This window comes from Rhinopithecus bieti, unplaced genomic scaffold, assembly GCF_001698545.2.
Source record: "Rhinopithecus bieti isolate Rb0 unplaced genomic scaffold, ASM169854v2 scaffold_12070, whole genome shotgun sequence".
Classification (NCBI taxonomy): domain Eukaryota; kingdom Metazoa; phylum Chordata; class Mammalia; order Primates; family Cercopithecidae; genus Rhinopithecus; species Rhinopithecus bieti.
In genome coordinates, this window is record NW_016807449.1 from 1,858,110 (window position 1) to 1,883,607 (window position 25,498).

The window sequence follows — 25,498 nt, forward strand, 5'->3', positions numbered from 1 at the left end:
ACTTCCTTCTCCATGTTGTATACTGGAATTGAAGCCAAGGAGGTACCATTTTGCTCGAGGGCATGGCCTAAGCCGGTCGGCTAAGGCCATGTTAATATGGGGGTGTCCCATCTCTCTGCGGGGCGCGACAGCTGGAAGAGCCGAACGGATAAGAGAAGAGGAGGTGAGAAGAGCTGTACACCACAAGAGGCACTGAGGGACTTGGGATAACGGGATGAAGCCGTCAGTGCCCCCAGAAACGAAGCGGCCCCAAACGAATTTTTGAGTCACCGTCGCGAGAAAGCGGGCTGAGCCGCCATTTTGAAGCCTGGCAAACCGAAGCAAGAAATGCTGCCGTGTTGGATCTTTGCCAGCCTTGGTGCTGAATGGGAGCAGGTTGAAGGGAGGGAGAGCCAATGTACACTATGGGCTGATTAGACCCGGTTGGCTGCCATGTTGTTAACGAGCACCGATTTCCTCCACTTTTGTCGAAGAAGTTTATCGTGGGTCAGGGACGTCAGGTCGCTTGCCTTCGTTTGCTGTGGTCATGAGCGAGCTTTTGAGGACGGCCATTATTGTTGGGGGCAAATGGAAATGCTGTAGGCGAGAAATCTGAAGCGTTTTTTCCGCCATTTTTCTTATGGGCACGTTGCCGTCGCCATTGCCCACTGGTTCGGATGAAGCCCCTGTGGCCGCCATCTTGATCTCGGGCGGCCCCGACAAGGGAGGCGGAGTGTGCAGAGAGGAGGCGGGGCAACTACGCGGACGTGACGCAAGGCGCCGCCATGTCTTTTGAGGGCGGCGACGGCGCCGGGCCGGCCATGCTGGCTACGGGCACGTGAGTGGAGGCGGCGTTGTGAACCGCGGTGTGGGGAGGATTTGGCCGTCCTGAGGCAGCGGGGCGCTGGGAGGGCGAGCGGCTCACGGGAGGGGTATGGCCTGCACAGATTAGAGGGCAGAGGTCCGCCAGCGACCCTTTGCTGAGCGCTGGAAGGGGGTCGCTCGTGGGAATCGTCCTGTCAGACCTGAGGCAAATCCTAGACAGCCTCACCTTCCGGTGTCCAGAGCGCCTGGGATCTCTACTTGGGCCGTGGACCACGTCCACGGGGTCGGGGAATGGCTCGGGGGGCCTCGGGGTGCCCCTCACCCTTCCAAAGGCGGGACTTCCGGTCCTGGCCTCCGTCTGGGCGGGATTTCCTGTTTTCTTCCTAGACCAGTGGGTCCTCCCTGGACCCCGGGCTAGGTTGGGAGGTCTCGGGGCAGCTGAGCCTGGCCCCAGGCACTCACCCCCCCCGTAGCTACCGCATTCATGCTCGAGTTCCTCACATCTTGGGGTGTGGGGCACTAAAATTTCGACAGGAGGGGTGGTTCCACCCCTCTTCTCCTTAGCTCTTTCCCTCCTCCCCGCATCCAAAGAGGACAGCCACATCGTGCTCCCCCTCCTGTGGGGACCACGTCTCACTTTCCTCTCATGTCTCCCTGATCTTAAACGAAACTTCTCCATCGGGGCGGGTTCTTCCTCCATCTCTCAGCTCCTTGGAGGAAACAGGACCTCCTCTAGAAGCTCAAGGGTAAGGAGGACTGCCAGGTCTTGGCTACTCTCCTGTTGGGTAACATTACAGGGTGCCCCTGGACCTTGGCAGAGCGGCCTGTGGAAGTCGCCCGTCGTTTTTGCTCCTGTCTCCTGAGTTGGGGGAACCCTCACAACCCACTCACCCTATTTCACTCTCTTCAATCCCATGGCTACTCCAAGATTGAATACAGGGAGGGAGTTTCATCCTGACGTCCTCCTCCGGGACCCCGCTCCCCCTCTTCTCCGTATATCATTAGGGGCTGGGGGCCCATGGAAGTGAGAGCCCCAGGCCTAGCACAGCCAGGCAGTTGACTTTGGACCGGCCACTTCTTGCTTCGAGCCTCAGTTTCTTCCTCCATCAGCTAGGAAGGACATGAGGGGTGTGTTTGAGACACTGGGTACCCCCCAGTTCATTGGGTTTTGGGGGCTGGGCAGTCAGCGGTTTCAGCCCCACTTGTGCCGTGTAGCTGTGTGCTTTCTTGCCAGTGTCCTAAGCTCTCTGAGCCTCACTTTGCCATCTAGATTAGGATATCTGCCCTCCTAAAGGCAGGCAGGATGGCGGTCAGGATTTAGAACAGGTCCTGGAGACTGTCAGAGTCCAGGTCCCAGCCCTGCCTCTTCCAGTTGTGGGACCGGACCCGTCAAAATGCTGACTGTCCCTGGGCCTGAGTTTGCAACTGTAAAATGGAGTGAACTGTAACTAAAACTCCTGCCTCATAGCGTAGGTGAAAGGGTGGGATGAGAAGGTTGATCCCATCTTGGGTCCTTGCGTGGCTTCTGGGAAGTGGTGGATAAACCTCTTACTTCCTTTGGGGCTTTGAACTCCCTGAGTGAGTCAGATAGGAGGTGAGATGCCAGGTGTGGAATCCCAGCACTGAATAGGTGCTCAGCAAACACCGACATCTATGATCGTGAGTCATAAAGGGCCTGCAAATTTCATTCAAACTCCAGATTCTCTGCTCCCTTCACCCTGGTGGGCTGGACCACAGCTGTGCCTGAATCCCTGCAGTGGCAGTGTGCTCACTGCCTCCCCAAGGAACCTCTTCCGCAGCCCAGCAGCTCTGGCTCAACCACTCTGGTTAATGGGGAAGAAAATGAGGCACAGAGAGGGCCAGTGAGCTGTCCAAGGTCACACAGCAGGTTTGAGACAGAGTCAGGGCAAGGACCCAGCCCCCCTAACCTCGCTCTTCTCACCCGGTAAGGAGATGCACCCTGCATTGTCTGCTTAGGGCCAACCTGTCCTGTGAATACAAATCACTGACCTTGGGAGAATTCACAGTCTGATGCAGGAGGCAGCCAGGGTACAGCTGTCACAAGCTCTGGTAACATGAGTGCTCATGTAGGAAGCCCACAGCATCAGATGGGCTCCGGAAGGCATCTGATGCATCCTGGGGGATCAGGGACGACAGAGGACCTGCCAGAATAGTCTTGTAGGAAAAAGCCACGTGGATTTCCCAGCACAGAGAGCAACACCAGCACCATTTCTTACCTTTGTTCAGCTCTGACTCTCGCTGAGGCCTCAGTCATGGAACCAGCCAGTTCCCTCTGGAAGGAAGTGTGCTGGGAAGGTGGCCACTCAGATGTTGTGGGACCCCCCAGGGCCGGGACTGGCTGGATCTAGGGGTGAGGGAAAGTTTCTTCCGTCCTAGGATGAGTGAAAGGTTGGTGGGGATCAAAGCATCCAGGTCAGGGACCACGTTTTCTGAAGGCCTTGGGCCTGAGAGGCTCTGGAAGGCCATGGAGGCAGGATAGCCCGGGAGCTGGGGTTGGCCAGAACACGCAGAGCCTCCAGGGCCAGGGTGAAGGCTGAGACCCTGTCCTGAGGACTATGGCGAGGGGTAGCATCAGCTCTGGGTGCAGAAGGAACCCCCTGGGCCTTGTGCAGGACACTCTGGATGGGACGGCTGGGCAATGGAGCAGGGTGGCATCGCCCATCAGATGCCAACGCATGGAGTTCTAAATTTTCTAGACACCATGTTAAAAGAGTAAAAAAAGCAGATAAAATTCTTCTTCTTCTTTTTTTTTTTTTTGAAATAGAGACGGGGTCTCAACATGTTGCCCAGGCTGGCCTCGAACTCCTGGGCTCAGTGATCGGCCTGCCTCGGCCTCCCAAAGTGTTGGGGTTGCAGACCTGAGCCACCGTGCCCGGCTCATTCTGCTTTTTTGTACTCAGTCTTCAGAACCCGGTGCAGGTTTTACTGTGAGAGGCATCTCTGCTGGGACTCCCTGACTTTCCAGTACTCCCTGCTCACGTGGCTGGTGGCTCACACAGAGGCCAGGGCAGGGCCAAAGGGGAAGGAGGAATGGGCTGGGGCAGAGGACATCGCCAGGGTCTGGGCCTGCGAGGGCTGGATGGTGAGAATCCTGGGGAGTAGCGGATTTGGGGAGGACACGCAGCACCGCTGGAACAAGGTGGGTGGAGGGGTGTGAGCGCCATCCACGGGACAGGCAGACACCCTGAGTGGGTGGCAGTGGTGTAGGCAGCCAAGCCTCAGCCCCCTTTGTCGTGCTCTGGCCCGCAGGGCGCGGATGGCGTCGGGGCGCCCCGAGGAGCTGTGGGAGGCCGTGGTGGGGGCCGCTGAGCGCTTCCGGGCCCGGACTGGCACGGAGCTGGTGCTGCTGACCGCAGCCCCGCCGCCACCACCCCGCCCAGGCCCCTGTGCCTACGCTGCCCATGGCCGAGGAGCCCTGGCGGAGGCGGCACGCCGCTGCCTCCACGACATCGCACTGGCCCACAGGGCTGCCACTGCTGCTCGGCCTCCTGCGCCCCCACCAGCACCACAGCCACCCAGCCCCACGCCCAGCCCACCTCGGCCTACCCTGGCCAGGGAGGACAACGAGGAGGAAGAGGATGACCCTACAGAGACAGAGACCTCCGGGGAGCAGCTGGGTGTCAGTGATAATGGAGGTGAGAGGGCAAGGGCAGGGGCTGATGCGGCCCCATGCTTGATGAGGTGCCTGCAGGAGGCTTTGTGGGGGTGACCTGCTTAGCCCTGAGTACTTCCACGCAAGTGCAGTCTCAGGACCCCAGAGCCAGACAGGCTTGCCTGGGGCTTGCTGTGTGATCTAAAGCCAGTCCCTTCCCTGCTCTGAGCCAGCTCTGTGCTGGGAGTGGTGGGCACAGGGACACAGAGCAGGCTCAGGCTTTTTTCTCAAGGGCCTCCCGGTCTAGCCAAGGAATTGGAGTCCCAATGCGGGGTTGGGAGGCTCTGGAGCAGGACATTGGTAGAACCAGAGTTGTTTCCACAACGCCTGGGAGGCCAGGATAGGAATTAAAGAGTTGTCCAGGATGCAGCCAACATCTGAGGAAGCCAGGGAGGGAGCAAGCAACTGTTTTGGGGGGAAGTTTGGGGGTTGGGCACTTCCCAGAGGCTGGGCTGTAACACTAGGGCTTTGAGGAGTTAGTAGGAGCTTGATCAGTAACTAGGAGGTCCTTGTTTGTTGTTATTACCAATGGCCAGCCTGCTCACCTTGGTAGAGAAAACCTGCAATAGGGTGAAGGGCAGGCATCCTGAGTTCAAATCCTGGTGGTATCCCTTAGTAGTCATGGGACCTCGGGCAAGTGACTTAACCTCTCTGGGCCTCCAGGTCTCCATTTGTGAAACAGAGGTCATAGTCATCCCATATTTCTCTTAGGCTGTATTTTTAGTCACATTGTCCCAAACAGATCATAGAGGTTTCATGTTAGCAGCCCGTTGTGTGCAGATGAGACGGTGACGGATCCATAGAAACTGAGTTTGTTTCTGCCGATGGCCAGGCAGGCTGCTAGAGGAAGCTGTTTGTGAGGTGAAGGAAGAGGGTCTCAGAAGCCTCAGGGAGGTGGAGGTGGTGGCTGTGGCGGTGGCCGTGGCCGTGGCCGAGGCTGAGGAGGAGGGCACACGGAGCATGGCTAGGTGCCGCCTGGCCCGGGCCTCTAACTCACGCCGTCCACAGGGCTCTTCGTGATGGATGAGGACGCCACCCTCCAGGACCTTCCCCCTTTCTGTGAGTCGGACCCCGAGAGCACAGACGGTGAGTATCGCAGGCTGTTCCCCTCCCTACCTGGGGGCAGGCGGCTGGCACAAAGGCAGTGACAGAAGCTGAAATCCACCCTCTCTTTCAGATGGCAGCCTGAGCGAGGAGACCCCCGCTGGCCCCCCAACCTGCTCAGTGCCCCCGGCCTCAGCCCTACCCACACAGCAGTATGCCAAGTCCCTGCCTGTGTCTGTGCCCGTCTGGGGCTTCAAGGAGAAGAGGACAGAGGCGCGGTCATCAGATGAGGAGAATGGGCCGGTGAGGGGCAAATGTGGGGAGGTAGGGAGGGCAGCTGGAAGGGCTCTGAGCTGCCTCCTCCAGGAAGCCCTCTGGCGTGGATGCCACTTTCCACTCATAAGCTAACTGAATCCTCCCCTCAATCTCAAGAGGCGAGTTCTTGGACCTGAGCCTTGCAGTTTTAACAATTGCAGCCTTACCACGTGTCCTAGTGCCTTATAGAGAAGGCCTCTCCTTTCCAGGAGCATCTCTATAGAACACCTGCTCTGGGCAAGGCACAGGTATTTTGGCACGCCCTCCAGTGGGGAAACTGAGGCTTGGAGGGTTTAGGTCACCTCCCATCCCCACCCTGCACATTCCTGGCCCTTTGCAGAATTTGTCCCACCCCCTGGTGCCCTGTTCATCCCTTGTAGTGACCCCTGTTTGAAGCTCCTGGGCTGGGCTGGCCTTCACTGAGCCTTCCTGAAGCAGAGGGGAAACTGAGGCATTGAGGGGACATGTGACTTCCCTGAGATGCAGAGCTGGGACTGGAACCCAGCTGCGTTTCAGGAAGGAGCTGTGGGCTTTGAGGGAGGAGGCCTGGGTCCCCACAGTTCCCCCTCAGGCCTCAGTGTCTTCATGTGCAAACCAGCAGTCACGGTGGTGACCTCCTCTGTGCATCTTCCCTCAATGAGGCAGTGAGCGCCGAAGACCAGGAACAGGGCCTGGTGCAGTCAGGGTCCTCCTGCTGCTGATCTCTGTGCTGGCGACTCATGGCAACACAGTTAATTGAACACTCTGGCCTCCAGAGTGCTGTGCCCAGGAGCTGGTCTCCCACTGGGCTCAGATCCAGTTCCTCATCTGGGTCTCCGGGTCCCATCCTGCGAGGGACAGGCCCAGCTCAGGGTGACGGGGGCTGTAGTAGAGGCAGTACTAGGTGCCGGAGCTGCAGGCAGAATGACAGGACCGCTCCTTGGTGGGGGCTGACACAGGGAGGGATCTTTTCTGTAGCGCAGTGGCCACATGATAAAGCAGTAACAGCTGATTATCTCAGTCCTCACAGAGACCCTGTTATCCGCCCCCATTTTTCAGAAGGGGATACTGAGGCCTAGGGAAGCAAAACCTCTTGCTCCCAGCTAGTCAGCAGTAGAGGTCTGATTGGAACATGACTGAAACCCCAGCCCAGATCCTCAGACTTGAGAGGGTGCACGCAGCCTTAATAGATAGCAGACAACAGCACTTCCATGTGTAGGAATTAATGTCCCAGGCCAAGAAGGGGAGGGGGAGAGGGGCAGGAAGGCTTCGTGGAGGAGGTGTTTGAACCGGGTAGAACGGTTCCTACGCGGAGCAAGACGGGAAGGGCATTGTTGACAGTGGGCATCGCAGGGCACAACTGGCAGGGCGGGGACGTGCTAGGCGTGGGCTTGGAGCCAGGGTGCACCCCTGGGCTGCATGTGGGTGCAGGGGGCGTGCCCGGCCAGCGCTGACCTCGCCCCGTCGTCGTCCCCGCAGCCCTCTTCGCCCGACCTGGACCGTATCGCGGCAAGCATGCGCGCGCTGGTGCTGAGAGAGGCCGAGGACACCCAGGTCTTCGGGGACCTGCCACGGCCGCGGCTTAACACCAGCGACTTCCAGAAGCTGAAGCGGAAATATTGAGGCCCAGAGAGGGAGCGTCTCGGGCCGCGTCCGCCCCGTCCCACACTACGCCACCGCCCCACTCCCGGGGCCCGCCAATCTGAGGCCGATCCGGGACCGGCCTCCTTGCGTTTCCCGTTCCCAGGATTGAGCCACCTCTGCCAATCCACGTCGCCCTTCCAGCCCACGACCTCCCGCGCCGAGGAGCGGGATCTGTCCCGTTTCCCGATTGGGTCTGTCGCGTCTCTCCGCCTAGCGACAGATTCTTTCTATTAAGGGATTGGCTCGCTCAGCTCTAAGCTCTAAATGGGTCAATTCCGTTGTTTTCCGCCTAGCGACAAGGGCCTTGCTCGCACGTCATTGGCTCCATTCCCTAGTCGCTGGGCAGCGCTTTTTTTGATTGGCTCGAATCCTTTAAAGGACTTGACCAGTCTCCGCATAGTCATCGTCCGCTTTTCTTGAGTTCTCCCTTCTGATTGGCTCCAGCTTCCTGTGGGGGCGTGGCCAAGCCCTCCTGTTCCCAGAATTGGCCTGGGGCCTTCAATTTACATTCTTTACACTACGGGGCCGGGGGTCGTTGCCTCTGGCACCCCCTTTCATTGGTTCCATCCATCCACACAACAGCCTGCCAATCGAAGCCCGTCCCTGCATCCAGGGTGGTACCAGCTCCCGTCCCTCGCCCCGACCTCCACAGGTGCCTTAAAGGGCCCTCGTCCACCCAAGGTGGGGGGCAGGGGCCCTCACTCTCCGGCCCTAGTGTAGGGGAGAGAGTGAGGGGTTGGGGGATCTGCAGTCGGGAAGGGCGCTCTGAGATTAAAGAGTTTTACCTCTGACAGATAAATGTGAGGTGTGTTGTGAGTGTTCATTCAACATTTTCTGAAACCGAATGGCAACGTCTGATTATCAGTGAACAGCTGGGGGTTGGAATTACTGTGTCCATTTTATTTTATTTTTTTTTGAGACAGGGTCCCACTCTCGCTCAGGTTCAAGCGATTCTCCTGCCTCAACCTCCCGAGCAGCTGGGATTACGCCCCGCTACCGCCTGGCTAATTTTTGTACTTTCAGTAGAAACAGGGTTTCACCATGTTGGCCAGGCTGGTCTCGAATTCCTGACCTCAAATGATCTACCCGCCTCGGCCTCCCAAAGTGCTGGGATTACAGGAGTCAGCCAGGCGCCTGGCTCTGTGCCCATTTTATACATATGAAGACAGAGGTTCATGGGGTGGAGGAGAGCATTCCAGTCTTGTATGACAATGGAACCCAATCTTGGGGTGATGGTTGGAGCCAGAGGCCACATAGTCACCAGCAAAGCCAGGAACTCCAACCGGGAGTCTTCTATTATACAAGGACTGGAGCAGCTGGGCTTGGTGCCTCACGCCTATAAGGCCAACACGCTGGGAGGCCGAGGTGGGAGGATCACAGGACGCCAGGAGGTCGAGATCAGCCTGGGCAGCACAGTGAGACCCCTTCTCAAAAAAAAAAAAAAAAAGGGCTGGAGGTTAGAAAGCAGGTGGAAACCTCTTTCGAAATTAGGACTAGGTAAACGTAATCTCCCACCAGACCACTACCGGAAGAATGCTAACACTAAATAAGATTTAAGCAGGGTTTACTACCACCCAAACATTTTTTAAAGCTTTTGTGACGTGTTAGCTCCTTTAATCGTCATGGTAACCCCACGAAGTGGAAAGGATTATCCCCTTTGTAGATGAGGAAACTAGAACATGGAGGGTAAAACCAAAGAAGGATTTAGGGGCGCTGTCGTGGGCGGAGGTTTCCTTGACTGACAATGGCCATCAGATGGGAAAAAAAGCTTCCTCCCTGGTATGAAAATTAGAAGTCAAGGCCGGGCGCGGTGGCTCAAGCCTGTAATCCCAGCACTTTGGGAGGCCGAGACGGGTGGATCACGAGGTCAGGAGTTCGAGACCATCCTGGCTAACATGGTGAAACCCCGTCTCTACTAAAAATACAAAAATCTAGCCGGGCGAGGTGGCGGGCGCCTGTAGTCCCAGCTACTCAGGAGGCTGAGGCAGGAGAATGGCGTAAACCCGGGAGGCGGAGCTTGCAGTGAGCTGAGATCCGGCCACTGCACTCCAGCCTGGGCGACAGAGCGAGACTCCGTCTCAANAAAAAAAAAAAAAAAAAAAAAAAAAAAAAAAATTAAAAGTCAAGGTAGAAAGAGGCAAATCTGCTAACGGAGGATCCAGTCCCCCTACAGGTCTGAGCCTCGCGTTGCAGCAAGACGTGAAGGTCAGGGCTGTGGAGGGACCCTCGCGGCAGTGGGTCGGAGAAGGGGCGTGGCTGCTGTGGGAGGAACCCAGGCCCCGCCCCCTCGAGAGCACGAGTCATTTCCGTCCGCGGAGGAACTGAGCGCCGCCGGCCGGGTTGCAAGCGGGGAGCCTCGGGCAGGACCTCCCCGGGCAGGACCTCCCTGGTCGGAAGTGGCAGTGAGCCAGAGCAGCGGTCCCGGGTGAGTACAGGGCGGGGCGGGGGCATGTGCGAGGCTATCTGCCTGTGCCTTGGGAAGTGGGGATTCCAACTCGCGGAGGATGGAACACGCGTCGTCGCCTGGGAAACGGCGCGACCCGTGGCAGGCGAGGGGGTGGGACTTCCGGAGCAGTTAATGATGGGGAAAGTTCCTAGTGGAGGTGGGAGGAAGTGGGGCTTCCTGCAGCAAACTGGGGCTGTGCGCCACTCAAGCCCGTTTACCTGCTCCCCAGGCTGGCACCCAGGATGAGCGAGGTGGAGGCCCCGGGCCGCCTGTGGCTCGAGAGTCCCCCTGGGGGAGCGCCTCCCATCTTCCTGCCCTCGGACGGGCAAGCCCTGCTTCTGGGCAGGGGACCCCTGACCCAGGTCACGGACCGGAAGTGCTCCAGAACTCAAGGTGGGCGGGGCCTGAGCTGGAGGGGGTGAGGCCTGTTGCAAAAGCGAGAACAATCCAGAGGGACGCTTGGCTGCTACGCGGGATTGCGTGGTGCCGGCAGCTCCGAAGGCAGAAGGTGCTCTCTAGGGCGCACAGGAGGAAAAAGTTTGTGCTTGATTTAGAATTAGCTAGATCCTTTGGGGGAGAGGGGATCGAGCCAATTTCGGGAGGATGTTCACTGCGCGGATGATACTCAGGCCATCTGGAAATCCAGAAACAGGCGACGACCCTTGTCAAGAGAAAACTTATCCTATGGAGAAAAGTAAATGTCACTAGGTTGGGATGGATGGTAACAGGCCAAGTTCCGGACCTGTATCTAGCCACATTTTTTGTAAAGGAGGAAACCAATTCTATAGAGAAAAGTACCTCCCTGTCCCTTACAAGGAAGGACCAGTGTCAGGCAATCCTAATGCCACCATCTGGCTACTACATGTCAAGGAGCCAGTCCCGTGTAGAAATAAACTGCCTCCGACTCCCTCCGGAATGGATGCTATAGCCTGAAGCAGGCCACACTCCCCAGAAATGAGGGAACCAATCACACAAGGATGCAAATCCTGACTCCACCCCTCCTTTCCTCAGTGGAGCTGGTCGCAGATCCTGAGACCCGGACAGTGGCAGTGAAACAGGTATCAGTGCCTCTGCAAGGGGCAGCAAGGCCTGGGGATGGGATTTGGGGAGGAATTGCAAGCCATCAGTGAAGTGGTACATTAGGAAAATCTGATTGGGGCCGGGCGTTGTGGCTCAAGCCTGTAATCCCAGCACTTTGGGAGGCCGAGGCGGGCAGATCGCTTGAACCCAGGAGTTCGAGACCAGCCTGAGCGACATGGTGAAACCTGTCTCTATAAAAAATTAGCGGGGATGGTGGCGCGTCCTTGTAGTTCCAGCTAATCGGGAGGCTGAAGCGGGAGGATCCCTTGAGCCCAGTAGGTCTAGGGTGCAGTGAGCAGTGATCACCACACTGTACTTCAGCCTGGGTGACAGCGAGAACCTGCCTCAAAAAAGAAAAGAAAAAATATGGCTAGGAGAGAAGGGAGTGTGTCCAGTAAAGAAAGAAGTGTTGCCTGTTTCAGTGGGGTGGGTACCTGTCCAAGCCCTTAGAAATTGGACAAGGCGGCCAGGCGCGGTGGCTCACCCCTGTAATCCCAGCACTTTGGAAGGCTTAGGCGGGCGGATCACTTGAGATCAGGAGTTTGTGACCAGCCTGGCCAACATGGCGAAAACCCATCTCTACTAAAAATACAAAAATTAGCCGGGCATGGTGGCGGGTGCCTGTGATCCCAGCTACTCAGGTGGCTGAGGCAGGAGAATCGTTTGAACCCGGGAGGCAGAGGTTGCAGTGATCCCAGATTGCACCACTGCACTCCAGCCTGGGCGACAAAACAAGACTCTGTCTAAAGAAAGGGAGGGAGGGAGGGAGAGAGGAAAGGGAAGGGGAACGGGAAAGGGAAAGAAAAGGAAGGAAAGGAAGGAAAGGAAGGAAAGGAAGGAAGGAATTGGACAAGGCTGAAAACCCGTAACCGTTCCAAAGCCCGTTCGAAAGTGAAGCGGTGAGGCCTAAGGGTCTGATTAGTGGTGGAGAAAGGCAGATCTTTCCGCTGGGTAGTTGATTGGAGGAGGCCCCCGGTGGGGGCGGAGCTAGTCTCAGCTCCTACCTCTCTTTCTGCAGCTGGGAGTTAACCCCTCAACTGCCGGGAGCCAGGAGTTGAAGCCGGGGTTGGAGGGCTCTCTAGGGGTGGGGGACACACTGTATTTGGTCAATGGCCTCCACCCACTGACCCTGCGCTGGGAAGAGATCCGCACACCAGAATCCCAGCCAGATACTCCACCTGGCACCCCTCCGGTGTCCCAAGACGAGAAGAGAAATGCTGAGCCTCCGAAGAAGCGTATGCGGAAGTCAGACCCCGGCTGGAAGAACTTGGAGAAGCTGCTAGTGTTCACCGCGGCTGGGGTGAAACCCCAGGGCAAGGTGAGGACTACGCGGAGGGCTGAGGGAGCCGCCACAGACTGGGACCCAATCCCAGGTTTGTTGTGTGCTCTCTCAACTTCTTTTTAGCCTCCATTTACTTTTCTGAGAAATGGGCCTAATGATAAACGCAGGGTTCGTTGTAAGCAATGGGGAAAATGATGTATGTCAGCTCCTGCATGTCCCACGGTGACCACCCAGTAATCAGCAATGACCATGACTGTCTCAGTAGGAACTATTATGATGAGTATTTTTTAGGTCCAGAGAGACTTGAGTTCAAATGCTATTACCACCACATTCTGAGTCCCATGTCTCTCGTCTCTACGATGCTGAATCCATAAAACACGTGGCATAGTCCCCGACATGCAGTTAGCACCCAAAGCTTTGCTCCTGTTTTTATTTTCACGGTTATTAGCCCACCAAGGTGGAGAAGGCCAGGGGAGGAAGGAGACTGGGTAAGACATTAGCCCCCATTTTGAAGACTGTAATCCTGGGGCCAGGGTCATAAGGAGTAACAGGAGACAGTAAGGTTAAGATGTCAGGCCGCACTCAGAGGCTTCACGGATACTTGACATGGAGGTGTTCTGTGACTCGGTTTCCCCATCTGTGAGATGGCAGTGGTAACACCCTGCCTGGCAGGGTTGGTGTGAGTCAGCCTGTGAGTGGAGAGGGTCAGAGGTATCACAGTGCTGCTGTTCCTCTTTCCTTGGTGACACCAGGTGGCTGGCTTTGATCTGGACGGGACCCTCATCACCACACGCTCTGGGAAGGTCTTTCCCACTGGCCCCAGTGACTGGAGGTGATAAGAGGCAAAACAAGGGAGTGAGTGAGGCCTGGAGTCCACCTCTGGCCCCGGGTGACCCCTCCCGCTTCCTACCTGCCCTAGGATCTTGTACCCAGAGATTCCGCGTAAGCTCCGGGAGCTGGAAGCCGAGGGCTACAAGGTATGTGCAGCCGCCTGTTTGCATGGGTACATGCAGGTGGTGGTCCGACCTCAGGTCAGACCAAGGCCCTGGTGAGCAGGCGCCTGGTGACACTCTCTGCTCCCCAGCTGGTGATCTTCACCAACCAGATGAGCATCGGGCGCGGGAAACTGCCAGCCGAAGAGTTCAAGGCCAAGGTGGAGGCTGTGGTGGAGAAGCTGGGGGTCCCCTTCCAGGTATGGCTGGAAGGGAGGCTGGGAGCTATGTGGGGGCACAGAGATCCAGAGAGAGGGCTTCAGACTCCGGGGTAAGTGGGGCAGAGGCCTCAGGTGTTGTGATGCTGATAGGAACCCATCATCAGCTACAAATTCTGCAGCTCTGCTTGGCTGGGTGAGGGCTGGGGTAGCATCCAGTAGGTGCTTGAGGGGGAGCTGAGGCTGGTGGCCCCCTCCCATCCACAGGTGCTGGTGGCCACGCACGCAGGCTTGTACCGGAAGCCAGTGACAGGCATGTGGAACCATCTGCAGGAGCAGGTGAGTCTCGCAGTCTGCTCGGCTTCCCTCCTTTTCCTCGCTCCAGCCCCTCACTCCTGGGCTCCCCGCTCTCCGGCCAGGTCCGGGCCTCCTTACTCCTCCTGTCCTCCCTTAGACCTGCCTTCTGTTTTTTTGCTGTCACATCTTAGATGTTGGTCTTAGATGTTGGTTTACGAGAGCAATGCCCTTAAACTTTCTAAATCAGAGTAGTAGAGAGAGAAGCTGTTCATTCCTTCATTCATTCGTTTGTGTGTGCATTTGTTCTGAAGTTTAGCGCGTTCTTGAGCTGAAGATAGCGGTGAGCGGGACAGCCAGCTACAGCGGGGCCCGCACAGCGAGGGCCATGACTCTGGGCGGATGGGCAGACTGGCGTGTAAAACAGCAGGAGGGAGGGAGGTGGAGAAAGCAGGCATCGTTTCAGCTGTGGTGGGCACGGATGGCCTCTGAGGAGGTGACATCCGAGGAAAGGCCTAAGACAGAGGAAGGAGGAAGCCACGTGGACACCTGGGGAAAGTGGTTCCCCCCCAACAGGAGTGACAGCGAGTGCAAAGGCCCTGAGGCAGCCCCTAGCCTGGGCTAGTTAGGGACAGGGAGGCCATGCGGCTGGCCCTAAGCGAGGGAGGGGAGAGGGCAGGGCCACAGGGAGGGCCCCGCTTTTGCCCTGAGGGAGGGGGAGCCTGGGAGGCGCCGGCCCCCAGGAGACTGGAGCTGAGGCAGAGCGGGCGCCCTCTGGTGGCCGCATGGGGAACCGGCAGAGGCGGAAGCCGGGAGGCCTGGAGGGAGGGGGCTGCGTGGAGAGACCACAGGGCCAGGAGCACGGTGCAAAGTGGCTGGATGGTGGGGACATGAAAGGTTGGAGGATGAGGCCTGATGCGCGGCATAGACCAGGCGAAGCAGCCCCTGGGACCCGCTACTGCTGCTGCGGGGGGGACAGTTATGGGAAGGGCCTCCTCACTGCCGTCTCCCGCAGGCCAACGAGGGTGTGCCCATCTCCATCGGAGACAGCATCTTTGTGGGAGGTAAGGGCCTGGAGGCTGCTGAGGGTGGGCTGGGACCCCTCCCTCCGAGCTGGTGGGGACGGGGTGTCCCGTGTGTTCCAGACGCAGCCGGACGCCCGGCCAACTGGGCCCCGGGGCGGAAGAAGAAAGACTTCTCCTGTGCAGATCGCCTGGTGAGGCCCCTGCCCCCTGCCCCGCGCCCGAGCCGGACCCCGACCCGGGCCTGTGTCTGATGTCTGTTCTCAACCCCTAGTTTGCTCTCAACCTTGGCCTGCCCTTCGCCACGCCTGAGGAGTTCTTCCTGAAGTGGCCAGCAGCCGGCTTCGAGCTCCCAGCTTTTGACCCGGTGAGGCCCTGGGGTGGGGGTGGGAGCGGGAGGGCTCCCGGAGACGGGGGCAGCGTCTCACGTGTGTGCCCCTCCCCTCGCAGAGGACTCTCTCCCGCTCAGGACCTCTCTGCCTCCCCGAGTCCAGGGCCCTCCTGAGCTCTAGCCCGGAGGTGGTTGTCGCCGTGGGATTCCCTGGGGGTGAGTGCCGTGCCCCTGTGTCCTGAGCCCCTCCGGGGTCCTAGGCCACCCACCGACACTGCCCCCCCACACAGCCGGGAAGTCCACCTTTCTCAAGAAGTACCTCGTGTCGGCCGGATACGTCCATGTGAACAGGGTATGACTAGGCTTTGGCCGCCCTGTATCTATTCAGTTCCCATCTCCACCGCTCAACCAGTTTGGGGCGGCTTCCCTCCATCACTGCCTCCCCGACCCCGCTCTGCGTCTTCTCTCCCCTCGGGTCTCCGGATCCGTTTGTGACCTCTCGTGTCCCCAGGACACGCTAGGCTCCTGGCAGCGCTGTGTGACCGCGTGTGAGACAGCCCTGAAGCAAGGGAAACGGGTCGCCATCGACAACACAAACCCGGACTCCGCGAGCCGCGCCAGGTAGCGGGGAGCCTGCTGTAGGGTGGGCGGGGCCTGCGGCAGGGTGGGCGTGGCCTGCACATCCAGCTCCTTCCCCCACAGGTACGTCCAGTGCGCCCGAGCCGCGGGCCTCCCCTGCCGCTGCTTCCTCTTCACCGCCACTCTGGAGCAGGCGCGCCACAACAATCGGGTGAGCCTGCTCGGCCCGGTCACCCCCCGGGATGCACCCCGACCCCCCTCCTCACCCCCAGGTGCCCCCTCCTTCCCTTGACCCCTGGGCCTGCCGCCCCCTCTGATATCCCCACAGTTTCGAGAGATGACGGACTCCTCTCATGTCCCCGTATCAGACATGGTCATGTATGGCTACAGGTACTGTTGGGGACAGCAGGGAGCAGGGGCGCTGGGTGGGCCACATGAGCCAGGCTGTCCCTCACTGTTCCCACCACTGCCAGGAAGCAGTTCGAGGCCCCGACGCTGGCCGAAGGCTTCTCTGCCATCCTGGAGATTCCGTTCCGGCTGTGCCTGGAGCCGAGGCTGGAGCGGCTGTACTGCCAGTTCTCCGCGGGCTGAGCCCCGCCCAGCTCCCGTCCACAATAAATGCTGTTTCTCCTTGAGCTTGGCCGGCATTTTGCTGGGAGGAGGGTGGTCCCTGTGGGGGAAGGGCTCCAGGCCTGCCAGTTTTTTGCGTGGAAGCTTTAGGGACATCTTCAGGTAACAAAAGGTGGGGCCTTACAGAAGGGATTCCAGCTTTGCTGGGACCTGGCATGGGCATGTTAGACATTAGCCGGGGAACGCACAGGGCAGGGCACTGCCTGGCCCTGACAGCCAGCTGGTGAGCCCACAAGCCCCAACCCAGGGACTGGCTCAAGGCAAGGTGTGACCCCTGAGGACAAAATCCAGCTCAGGTTCTGTGACACTGAACTTGAACCCAGGGCCTGTGGATCTGGAGATTGTCAGGGAAGAGGGTGTGGGCAGCCGAGAGCCAGACCCAGTGAGTACCCAGGCTGTCCAGGCCTGCTGGGCCACCTTATGGCTAGGGGGCTGCCAGGCATGGGGCAGTGAGCAGAGGAGGCAGGCAGGTTTTTAAAAGGCTTTATTAGGGAAATGTAGAGGGGTGGGGACCATCCTTGGAGGCCTCAGGACACCATCCTCCATGTTGCTGGGCAGTTGAAGTCCCCAGGGGCCCCTGTTCAGAAGCATGTCACCTGGGGGCAGGGGTGCAGTGGGGGCTGCTGGCCACAGGCTCCCAAGCACTGACCCACATCCCTGGGAGCAGAGGCCCAGCCCCACCAGGCCTGGACACTGCACCTCCCATGGCCCTGTAGCCAGGATAGTTTCCCAGATAGCCTAGGACTGCCAGGACTGCTGCCTCTCCCTCTGCTCTGGTCGCCCCAAGGCCAAGGTCGCCCTGCTTCTTTCCCAGCCGCACCCCCCCCCCCATGCCCCCAGGGTCCTGTACATGACAGGGTCACCACTCACCAGTCTCTGCCAGGGCCTCATCTGTGACTCTGGAGGGGCCCAGCCTGGGGTGGCCACTACCCCCCCATCTGTGGGAGGAATCAGAGGCCAGTGGTGAGCAGGCAGGAGGGGCGGGGCGGGGGGGAGGCTGAGCAGCCCTGGGGCCCAGCTGCCTCACCCCTCGTTGCTGCTGCTCCTGCTCCAGGTTCCGCTGCAGGACCTGCTGCTGGTTGGCAATGACACGCCGGATGCCGTTGACAAAGTTGCCCTGGTCGTGGGGGATGAGGCCGATGAAGATTTTCTTCTCGGAAGAATACAGGAGCATAAGCACGCGGATCTCACACGATGCTTTGTAGGAAAAGTGCACACAGCCGGCCTGGCGGGCACAGGGCGTGGTGTCAGTAGACAGCACCACAGGGACTCGGGCCGCAGGGACCAGCGTCCCTCCAACCATAGCACCATGTCGTGGGCTCGATGAGCCAGGCATAGCCTAACTGCTCTGTCCTCACACCTCTCCACCCGTCCCGGAGGTGGGCCTCCTTATTAGGATGACACGGTGGCCAAGAGCAATGGGTGGGCCAAAGGCCAACAGGCTCTTTCGGGAAGGGCCCAAGAACCTGCATTTCAGAGCTCCTGGGCAGGCCAGGCTGTGTCTGGAGCCAGCTCACCACAGCCGCCTGAGCCAACCGGCCATGGATTCAACTCCGGAGCCCGAGGGATCGGCAGCAGCTGGCCCAGCACAGGCGAGGGCTGAGGTACACGGCGCCTTTCTGCATTTCCCCGAGGAAACTATTTGTGTGTGTGTGAGAGAGACTGTTGCACTCCTGTTGCCCAGGCTGGAGTGCAATGGTGTGATCTCAGCTCCCTGCAACCTCCGCCTCCCGGGTTCAAGCCATTCTTGTGACTCAGCCTCCGGAGTAGCCATCATGGCCAGCTAATTTTTGTATTTTTAAGAGACAGGGTTTCACCACGTTGGCCAGGCTGGTCTCGAACTCCCGACCTCGGGTGATCCACCCACCTCGGCCTCCCAAAGTGCTGGGATTACAGACATGAGCCACCGCCCCTGGCCCGAGGGAACTCTTGCAATTGCTTCAATGTAAAAGCATCTTCACCCAGGCCCTGTCACCCACGAACAGCTTTGTGGACAGTTTACTCAGACTAAGGCGAAGGTAATTTAGTTTCGGGACAGATGTTACCTAAGTATGGCCCAGCTGGAAGGTGGACACCAGGGGAGAGGGCTCAGAAGCACCAAAGTCCAACCCTCCCCACCTCACAGATGGAAAAACCCAGCCCCAGAGAGAGAAGACTCAACCGAGACTCCCCCAGGTAAGATGATCACCAGATATTCTGGGATCTTGCTGGGGACAGCCAGCCCTCCCTGCCCAGCAATGGGCCTTTGGGAAGTGGCACAAGCTCCCGGGAAACCTGGAGTGACAAGGGCACCTGTCCCTGGGGAGCAGAGAGCGTGGAGTTGGTGCTTGGGGACACCAGCACCTGGTGCTGAGTCAGCCTTGATGTGGCAGAGGAGGGGCAGGCCCCTGCATAACCAGGGTCAGTGCCCCGTCCAGTGCCATGGGGACAGCACAGAGCCCCCAGGAGCCACGCCCACACTAGCCGTCCTCTCTCCCCAGCTGTCCAGGACATGGTGCTCTGTTCCTCTCCCATGTGCACCCGCCGTGAGCGGTCCTGCCTCGCTCTGCCCTGGCTCTCTCTGCCCTGGCCAGCCCCTCCCCAGCGTTTGCTGGCACCACTCACGAAGCCATTGTCCATGATCCGGCACAGGCTCTTCAGTGTCTCCAGGTCCTTGGTGAAGTGGAACTGGACCAGGCGCGAGTTCCGAAACAGCGGCACCAAGGTGGTCTGCGGGGAAGCGAGGAGACCCCCAATTCTGGCTTCTGCCATGGCCTCCTGCTCCCAGCCTGCTGAGTCCCCCAGGCCCAGGACCAAACTGGGCTCCCCTGTCCTCCTTACCTCAGGAAACGGTCATCTCCACCCGTCAACCAGCCCAATCCTGGAGTGCTGCGGAAGCCGCTCTCAGACCCCTTGGCAGCTCCCCAGGTCCAGGTCGTGGCTGCCCCTGCCCCGCTCAGTCCCTGCACAGCCACCGGCTGGGTGCCTGGGACCCCTTGGAGCCAGGCCTGAGGACCTACCCACCGCACCTCCTTCAGCACTCTCAGCTCCACTCCCTCACGGCCAGCTCAGGCCACCCAGGGAGGCGCTGCTGCCCCCAGTCCCACCCTCTGGAATGGCTACTGCTTGCAGGTTTGAGAGCCCGGCCCCAGCCCCTCACCAGCAGCTGCTGCGGGATGAGCTGCATGTACAACTTCCTTGGCCACTGCTCGGTCCTCCTGTGGGGCACGAGGGGATGAGGGTCAGGAGGCCCCAGCTCCCCTGGACGCTGCCACCGCCCCCACCCCAGCACTCACAGAATCTCCCCCTGGTTCACATAGACGTGGGACGGCAGCCACCTCTTGGACCGACTGTTGGGCTCAGGCCTGGGCTTTTGGGGGAAAAGGAAAGAGGAGCCCTCAGGGCTGGAGAAACCCAACCCCAGGGTCCCCTCCCAGCCACAATCCGTGAGGATCTGGGGGGTCCCAGGTCCCCGGGCTGCCGAGGGCTCACCTCCTGCCACTCCATGACGCCGCTCCATGCCAGAAACTTGTTGTTGACGATCTGGACTGGGCCTGAGTTGACACCACCAGGTCCCACTGCCTGTTGGAAGGGAAGGGGGTGGGAAGAAGGGGCCCAGGGTCCTGGGAAACCTGTCTGTCCTGGGGTCTGCCATCCCTCCCAAGTCTTGGCCTGTCAACCCCAGCTGGGTCCATTCTCTAGCCCCAGGGGAACAGGCCCTGCCCCTCACCTGCTCACAGCCCCCCCATGGCTCCCCAGTGGCCTGAGACAGGTCCTGGCCCTCACCTGGTGCACAGGACCTGCAGAGTCTGCCTCAACTGGCAAGGCATGACCAGGACACGTGGTCACTGGGCAGGGCCTTCCAGACTCACGATGATCCCAATCCCTGCCCAGTTCCCCACTCCACTGGCTACCCGACTGCTGCACCAAGACCCACCCTCCGGCCCTTCAGAGCCACCTGGTGGCCGCTTTTCCGTGGAGCCCTGGTGGGAACCTGCCTGGCCTCCTCTGGGCTCCCCTGTGGCTCCTTGCTCCAGTCATCACATCACACTCCGCCCACACCAAGTCTGGCTGCCCATCCAGGGCGGTGGGGCCTAACTCTACTCTGTCCTCAGAGGGCCTGTGCTCGGCTGGCACACCTGCTTGCGGGTGGTGATGACCTGCCGGATGGCACTGACGAAGCCGCTCTGGTCGTAGGGAATGAGGCCCATGAAGATTTTCTTCTTGGACGAGTACAGGAGCATGAGCACACGCACCTCACAGGGCGAGATGTGGGGGAACAGCATGCAGCCCGCCTGTGGAGGCCGCGGGTCAGGACCCCATGGGCACTGCCCGGGGCCGCCGTGCCCCCACCACCCTGAACTGCCCCACCTGTAGGGGACGAAGGGAGGTCATTGGTGGACAGAGGCCCCCACAGTCAAGGCCACGGCCATAGGTGAGGGGCCTCTGACAGCCGGTGCAGCACCCATCAGCATCCCCCGACCCTGCCATGGCTGAGGTTAGAGTGGCGCCCGGCCCCCAGGCTGTGGTGAGAACGCCGAGAAGGCATCACCTCCCGCCCACATCAGCCCCTGCCGCCAGCCCTCCTGCCTGCCTGATGGGGTGACCTGGCCTGGGGGTTAAGAGCGCAGGCAGCACCCCACCACTCTGCTGCCTCCTAGCTGTGTGACCTAACACCAGCCACCTCCTGTTTCTGGGCCTCCATTTCATCATCTGTAAAACGGGGTAATAGTGCACACACTCGGTGCCACATAAAGGCTCAACAGATAAAGTACTGGTATCTCTTGGACGGGGCATGGGAGAACTAAGCCTGACAGATATGCCTGGCTGTGTTATCTGAAGTGGTAGGCCCGTTCCAGAACCCCATGTCCCCTCCCCACACTGGGCCACCCTCCACAGTGCTGTACCCTACACACTGCCAGCCTAACCTCTCGACCTTGGTGTCAGCCCAGGGATCACCTGCTCAGGGCCCTGTCCCTGGCCTCCCTGGAGCCACGCACAGTCACCCTCCCAGGGCCATGCCTGGGGGGCGAATGCGGATGCCCACCTTCCCTACTGACTGGGTACTTGGGGCCCGGACATGGCAGGCCCTCGGCAAACAGTGCTGGGTGAAGGGAGACAGGTCAGCTAAGAGACTTATGCCAGGCACAAGGCCTGGTCTGCCCCTGGTGGTCTGAGGGAGAAGGGAGGCCAAAGCGGAACCCAGTGTGCCTCAGAGTGACAGCTGGAACAGGGTAGAGGCAGACTGTCCCGAAGGGGAACAGGCACTGAGAATGTCCCAGAGCCAGGTCCTCTGCGCAGAGGACTCGCTCCCACCCCATCCCTGCCTCCTCTCCAGCACCTGCCATCTTTCACAGTCCAATCCCCCTTTCTGACCTGCCCTGCCCCAGAATCCCAGTCACCTGAACAGCCTCACCAGCTAGGTTCACCGAGCACTCACTAGGTACTAAAGTCACCATCTCAAGCGCTCTACACAAACTCCCTCCCTCCAGCCTCCCGGTGGCCCTAGGAAACCCGGCGCCTGTTAGCCCATTTTACAGACCAGAATACCAAGCCCCGATGTGCCACTCCCTCCTGGCTCTTATGCCTAGCACACCCATTTACCAGGTTCCTGCCATACGCTGTGTGTCCCCGACAGGCTCCTGGCCCCGGTCCCTCTGTGCACTCACACCCCAAGAGCCACCTCAGAACTGGGCACAGATGCAGGAACTGGAGACCTCTCAGGCTGAGTTCCTTCACCCTGTGCTCTATGGAGGGTGCCTGGAGTCAGTCATTTCCAGACAGAGTCTGAGGCCACGAGGGCTACCGTCGACCCCAGGGGAGACTCCCCGCCCCCGCCTGGGCTGTGTGAGCAGAGTGCTGCCTCCAGCTGTACTTGTCAGCACAGTGCTACAAGGGAGCCACCCCTGCCCCCTCGCGCACCCGAGCCCGCCCCACTCACAAAGCCGTTGCCCATGATGCGGCAGAGTCCCTTGAGCGAGTCGCAGTCTCTGTTGGTGAAGTGGAACTGTGCCAACTGGGAGTTCCGGAACAGGGGCCCTAGAGTGGTCTGGGGTGACAGGGGACAGACAGCTGCGTCAGCCAGGCATGGGGGTGCTCAGAGTGGGTGGGGCGGGCGGGGCGGGTCTCACCAGCAGCTGCTGCGGGATCAGCTGCATGATCAGCTTCTGCGGCCACTGGTCGGTCTCCCTATGGGAAGGAGCCGGTCAGAAAGGGCTGCCCTGATCCCCACGGCCACAGCCACTGCCCCTGCCCCCGCCCTGGCTGCTGCAGCCGGCACTCACAGGTTCTCGCCTTGGTTCACATAGGCTTGGCAGGGCAGGGTCCGCTTCAGCTTTGCAGTGGAGTCCGAGTAGGGCCTGCGCTTCTGTGGGGGCAGGAGGGGCATCACTGTGCACAGCCGAGATGCCCCAGCCTGTCCCCGCGGGGACAAGACAAGACCCTGCAGACCAGCTGTAGCCCCACAGGGACTCACCTCCTGCCACTCAAGGACGCCGCTCCAGGCCAACAGCTTGTTGCTGAGTCGGTGCTCGCTCACGGCCAGACCCCCGAGGGTGAGCCCAGGTGAGGAGGGACTGATGGGACCCAGCGCCCCGAAGACCCGAGCACCTTCCTGCAGTGGAGTGGGGGGTAGGTGGGAAACTGAGGCTAGGGCCTACAAGGACAGGCAGTCCCCACATACCCCAGAGGGGACGTCCCAATATTCAGACCCAAATCCCCTGTTGGAAGCCCACCAGGCCATGTCCAAACTCTCTGCTCACCCCTCAGGATCCCAACACACTGGTCCTCACGTCCTTTCCCGCTGCCCCCCTCAGGACCCTTCCTTCCCAGAGCCTGCTGTCACTTTAACACTGGCCCAGCAGAGTCCCGAAGCCTTCAGCCAGCCCCACCTCCAGCCTTTGCCCCAGCTGTGTGCCTGATGGATTCCTTGAGACCCAAGTTAAAAGCCGGCTGTGGGGGACTTTCCATGTGCCCCAGGCTGCGTCCAGGGCTTCCTTGCAGCCTCCGCAGACACAAGCCGGCCTGTGCTGTGTCTGTCTCACAACTAGCCTGCCCTATCTGAAACTCTCCTAAGGCTCCCAGTCACCCTAAAGTTCAACTCCTCCCTCTAGCTGCCAGTGCCCACCTCTCTGGCCTTATCAGTCTGACCCCAGGGAGGCAGGAAGGAGGTGACAAGAAACACAGAGGGGACTGAACCATCTCGGAGAAAGACAGCGAGGAGAAGGGGAAAACATGTGGAAGAGAGCTGGGACACCACCCCCTCGAGGAGTCTCACAGCCCACAACACGTACACCACCAGGAGAAGCGTCTAGCAATAAAGCCAAGCAAAACCGCAGATACTGCTCACAGGGCACTCTCCCATTACTTTTACTATTACTTTTTTGAGACAGAGTCTCACTCTTGTTTCCCAGGCTGGAGTGCAGTGGCGCGATCTCGGCTCACTGCAACCTCGCTCACTGCAAGCCACGCCATCATGCCCAGCTAATTTTTTTTTTTTTTTTTTTTAGTAGAGATGGGTTTCCCCATGTTGGCCAGGCTGGTCTCGAACTCCTGACCTCAAGTGATCCGCCCACCTTGGCCTCCCAAAGTGCTGGGATTACAGGCGTGGGTCACCATGCCTGGCCTCACTATTTTTTTTAAAACCAAAAACATCTCAAAGCAAACAGCGGAAAGCTTCGAAAACAGCCTGGCAGCAGGAAACCCACGAGAGTTTCCCCATAGTGGGCTCCTCCAGGCGGGGGAAAAAATTATAAGGGTGATTTATTTTGTCTTATTACAAACGGGTATTTTCCAAATTTTCTATGAAGCACAAGGAGATCTTTCCTTCCATAATACTAGCAAACAAAAAATTTTACTTTGTGAGCGCTTAAAAAGAGACACCTGAACAAACTTCCTCTCCACCCTCGCAGGTGATTCTGGCTTTTGGGCAATCATCAAAAGATCAGAAAGAAAACCTGAGTATCTTGGCGTTAGAATGAGTTGGACAGAGAATGGATGTTGTCCCGGGGCTTCAGGCGCCATACCGGACATCCAGCATCTGAGAAGATGTGTTAAAACGCACAGATGGAGGTGGCTTTAGAAATGAGAGTACACTTGCAACATACAAGTTGGTTATGGCGCTGGGACCTGAGATATCTAGACTGCATAACACAAGTCCGCATATACAGTGACACGTATGCATTTACTGCCACAAAGGTGGGTAAAAATCAGGCGAACACACTTAAGGGCCCAAGCGACATACTTAATGTCTGCTTGTTTAGGAGGGCAGGTTGACTCAGGACTTCAAAGATGCTGGGATCTGGAGCCATAGTAAAGAGCAGGCATGCTTGCCTAAAACCCAGGGATACCTTCCACAGCAGGAGCAGCACATCAAGATGGGACGATCACATTTAAAAACGACGGGTAAGGTGCAACCTAAAGGAAATCTCACATCTTGGCAAGTGTGTGCAAAACTGCGCGCCTGACATCCCTACTGCACAGGGAAGCCCACCTAGTACCTGCACTGAGGTTTAAAGCCTTGGGCTGCATGTTTGAGGGCCCGGAAAGCACTTTCGAACGACTAGATGCGAATGCTGCAGGAAGGGGCAAAGACAGTGGAGTGAAGGGATACGTTTAAGTTCTGGGAGGTGATGTGAGTCTGGGTATCCATGTTTATGACCCTAGGAAGCCTGTTTAAGGTTTCAGTAGGGCTGCCACAGTTCTGTGCCATCCACACCGCTGGGGGAGTGTATTTAAAAAGCGGACTGGAGCGCGAACCCAGGGATACCTCACATTGGGGCAAGCGTGTGCACCGTGTAAAGTCGCGATGTGCAGTTTTACAGCCCCAGGTAAACCCTACTAAAGGTTTCTGAAAAGTATGTGCGTCTTTTGGGTCCGGGAAAGCCTGTGCAGCCCAAAGTACCTGCGAAGCTGATGTTTACGTTTAAGGTCTGGGCTCACGGAGGGCCATGAAAGCATCCCACATCTGGACGCGGGCGCACATTCCAGGTGCGCACTCCACTGGCACAGAGCGGGCCCCAGGAAGAACGCCCACGGGTGCGACACCTGGGGGCGCTGGTACAAAGCGCGGGCCCCTCCCTCGCCGCTGTCGCCCAACCCCCGCCCCAATTTCCAGGTTTCCTACCTGGAGAGAGCAACTTTCCAATGGGGAAAACAAACGCGCGTGCTGGCCGCCTGTCCGCCGCCCCGACTCGCGTTTAAATCCGGCCGCAAAGTCAGCAGTAATTTGAGCCCGCCCCGCCCCGT

General features: G+C 59.0%; 3 protein-coding genes across 8 annotated transcripts in view; 2 read left to right on the forward strand and 1 right to left on the reverse strand.

Annotated features, from left to right (window-relative positions):
* Nucleotides 1-17: 17 nt before the first annotated feature.
* AKT1S1 (AKT1 substrate 1) lies at nt 18-8,250 on the forward strand. Of its 5 annotated transcripts, none has more exons than XM_017882133.1 (5): nt 18-163; nt 4,075-4,460; nt 5,486-5,563; nt 5,655-5,824; nt 7,295-8,250. In XM_017882133.1, the coding sequence occupies exons 2-5, from the start codon at nt 4,082-4,084 to the stop codon at nt 7,436-7,438; spliced, it is 771 nt and encodes a 256-aa protein (XP_017737622.1). In that variant the 5' UTR covers nt 18-163; nt 4,075-4,081; the 3' UTR covers nt 7,439-8,250. The 5 variants fall into 5 exon arrangements, with proteins under 5 accessions (XP_017737622.1, XP_017737621.1, XP_017737624.1 ...); XM_017882132.1 differs by having other exon boundaries at nt 59-817; XM_017882135.1 differs by lacking the exon at nt 18-163 and adding an exon at nt 834-911.
* Nucleotides 8,251-9,586: 1,336 nt separating this feature from the next.
* PNKP (polynucleotide kinase 3'-phosphatase) lies at nt 9,587-16,278 on the forward strand. Of its 2 annotated transcripts, XM_017882139.1 has the most exons (17): nt 9,587-9,884; nt 10,135-10,298; nt 10,917-10,963; nt 12,004-12,303; nt 13,020-13,099; nt 13,187-13,244; nt 13,352-13,459; nt 13,685-13,756; nt 14,727-14,775; nt 14,857-14,927; nt 15,008-15,100; nt 15,184-15,280; nt 15,355-15,416; nt 15,576-15,685; nt 15,767-15,854; nt 15,972-16,033; nt 16,117-16,278. In XM_017882139.1, the coding sequence occupies exons 2-17, from the start codon at nt 10,148-10,150 to the stop codon at nt 16,232-16,234; spliced, it is 1,566 nt and encodes a 521-aa protein (XP_017737628.1). In that variant the 5' UTR covers nt 9,587-9,884; nt 10,135-10,147; the 3' UTR covers nt 16,235-16,278. The 2 variants fall into 2 exon arrangements, with proteins under 2 accessions (XP_017737628.1, XP_017737629.1); XM_017882140.1 differs by lacking the exons at nt 9,587-9,884; nt 10,135-10,298 and adding an exon at nt 10,420-10,599.
* Nucleotides 16,279-16,740: 462 nt separating this feature from the next.
* The window catches only part of MED25 (mediator complex subunit 25), a 48,044-nt gene continuing 39,286 nt past the window's right edge, over nt 16,741-25,498 (reverse strand). Inside the window, 12 exon segments of the mRNA XM_017882138.1 lie at nt 16,741-16,869; nt 17,144-17,211; nt 17,301-17,498; nt 18,878-18,982; nt 19,413-19,470; nt 19,549-19,622; nt 19,745-19,834; nt 20,392-20,547; nt 22,194-22,301; nt 22,384-22,441; nt 22,537-22,619; nt 22,728-22,865. Of these exon segments, the coding sequence (XP_017737627.1) occupies nt 17,200-17,211; nt 17,301-17,498; nt 18,878-18,982; nt 19,413-19,470; nt 19,549-19,622; nt 19,745-19,834; nt 20,392-20,547; nt 22,194-22,301; nt 22,384-22,441; nt 22,537-22,619; nt 22,728-22,865 (1,080 nt within the window). The 3' untranslated portion in view covers nt 16,741-16,869; nt 17,144-17,199.

Bases quoted from the DNA above. Each gene is read 5' to 3' on its own strand.
- PNKP (XM_017882139.1), top strand. From the start codon at position 10,148: ATGAGCGAGGTGGAGGCCCCGGGCCGCCTGTGGCTCGAGAGTCCCCCT. The intron at 14,776-14,856 runs GTAAGGGCCTGG...CGTGTGTTCCAG, and splicing joins AGACAGCATCTTTGTGGGAG to ACGCAGCCGGACGCCCGGCC. The intron at 15,417-15,575 runs GTATGACTAGGC...TCGTGTCCCCAG, and splicing joins GATACGTCCATGTGAACAGG to GACACGCTAGGCTCCTGGCA.
- AKT1S1 (XM_017882132.1), top strand. From the start codon at position 765: ATGTCTTTTGAGGGCGGCGACGGCGCCGGGCCGGCCATGCTGGCTACG. The intron at 818-4,074 runs GTGAGTGGAGGC...TCTGGCCCGCAG, and splicing joins GCCATGCTGGCTACGGGCAC to GGCGCGGATGGCGTCGGGGC. The intron at 5,564-5,654 runs GTGAGTATCGCA...CCTCTCTTTCAG, and splicing joins GGACCCCGAGAGCACAGACG to ATGGCAGCCTGAGCGAGGAG.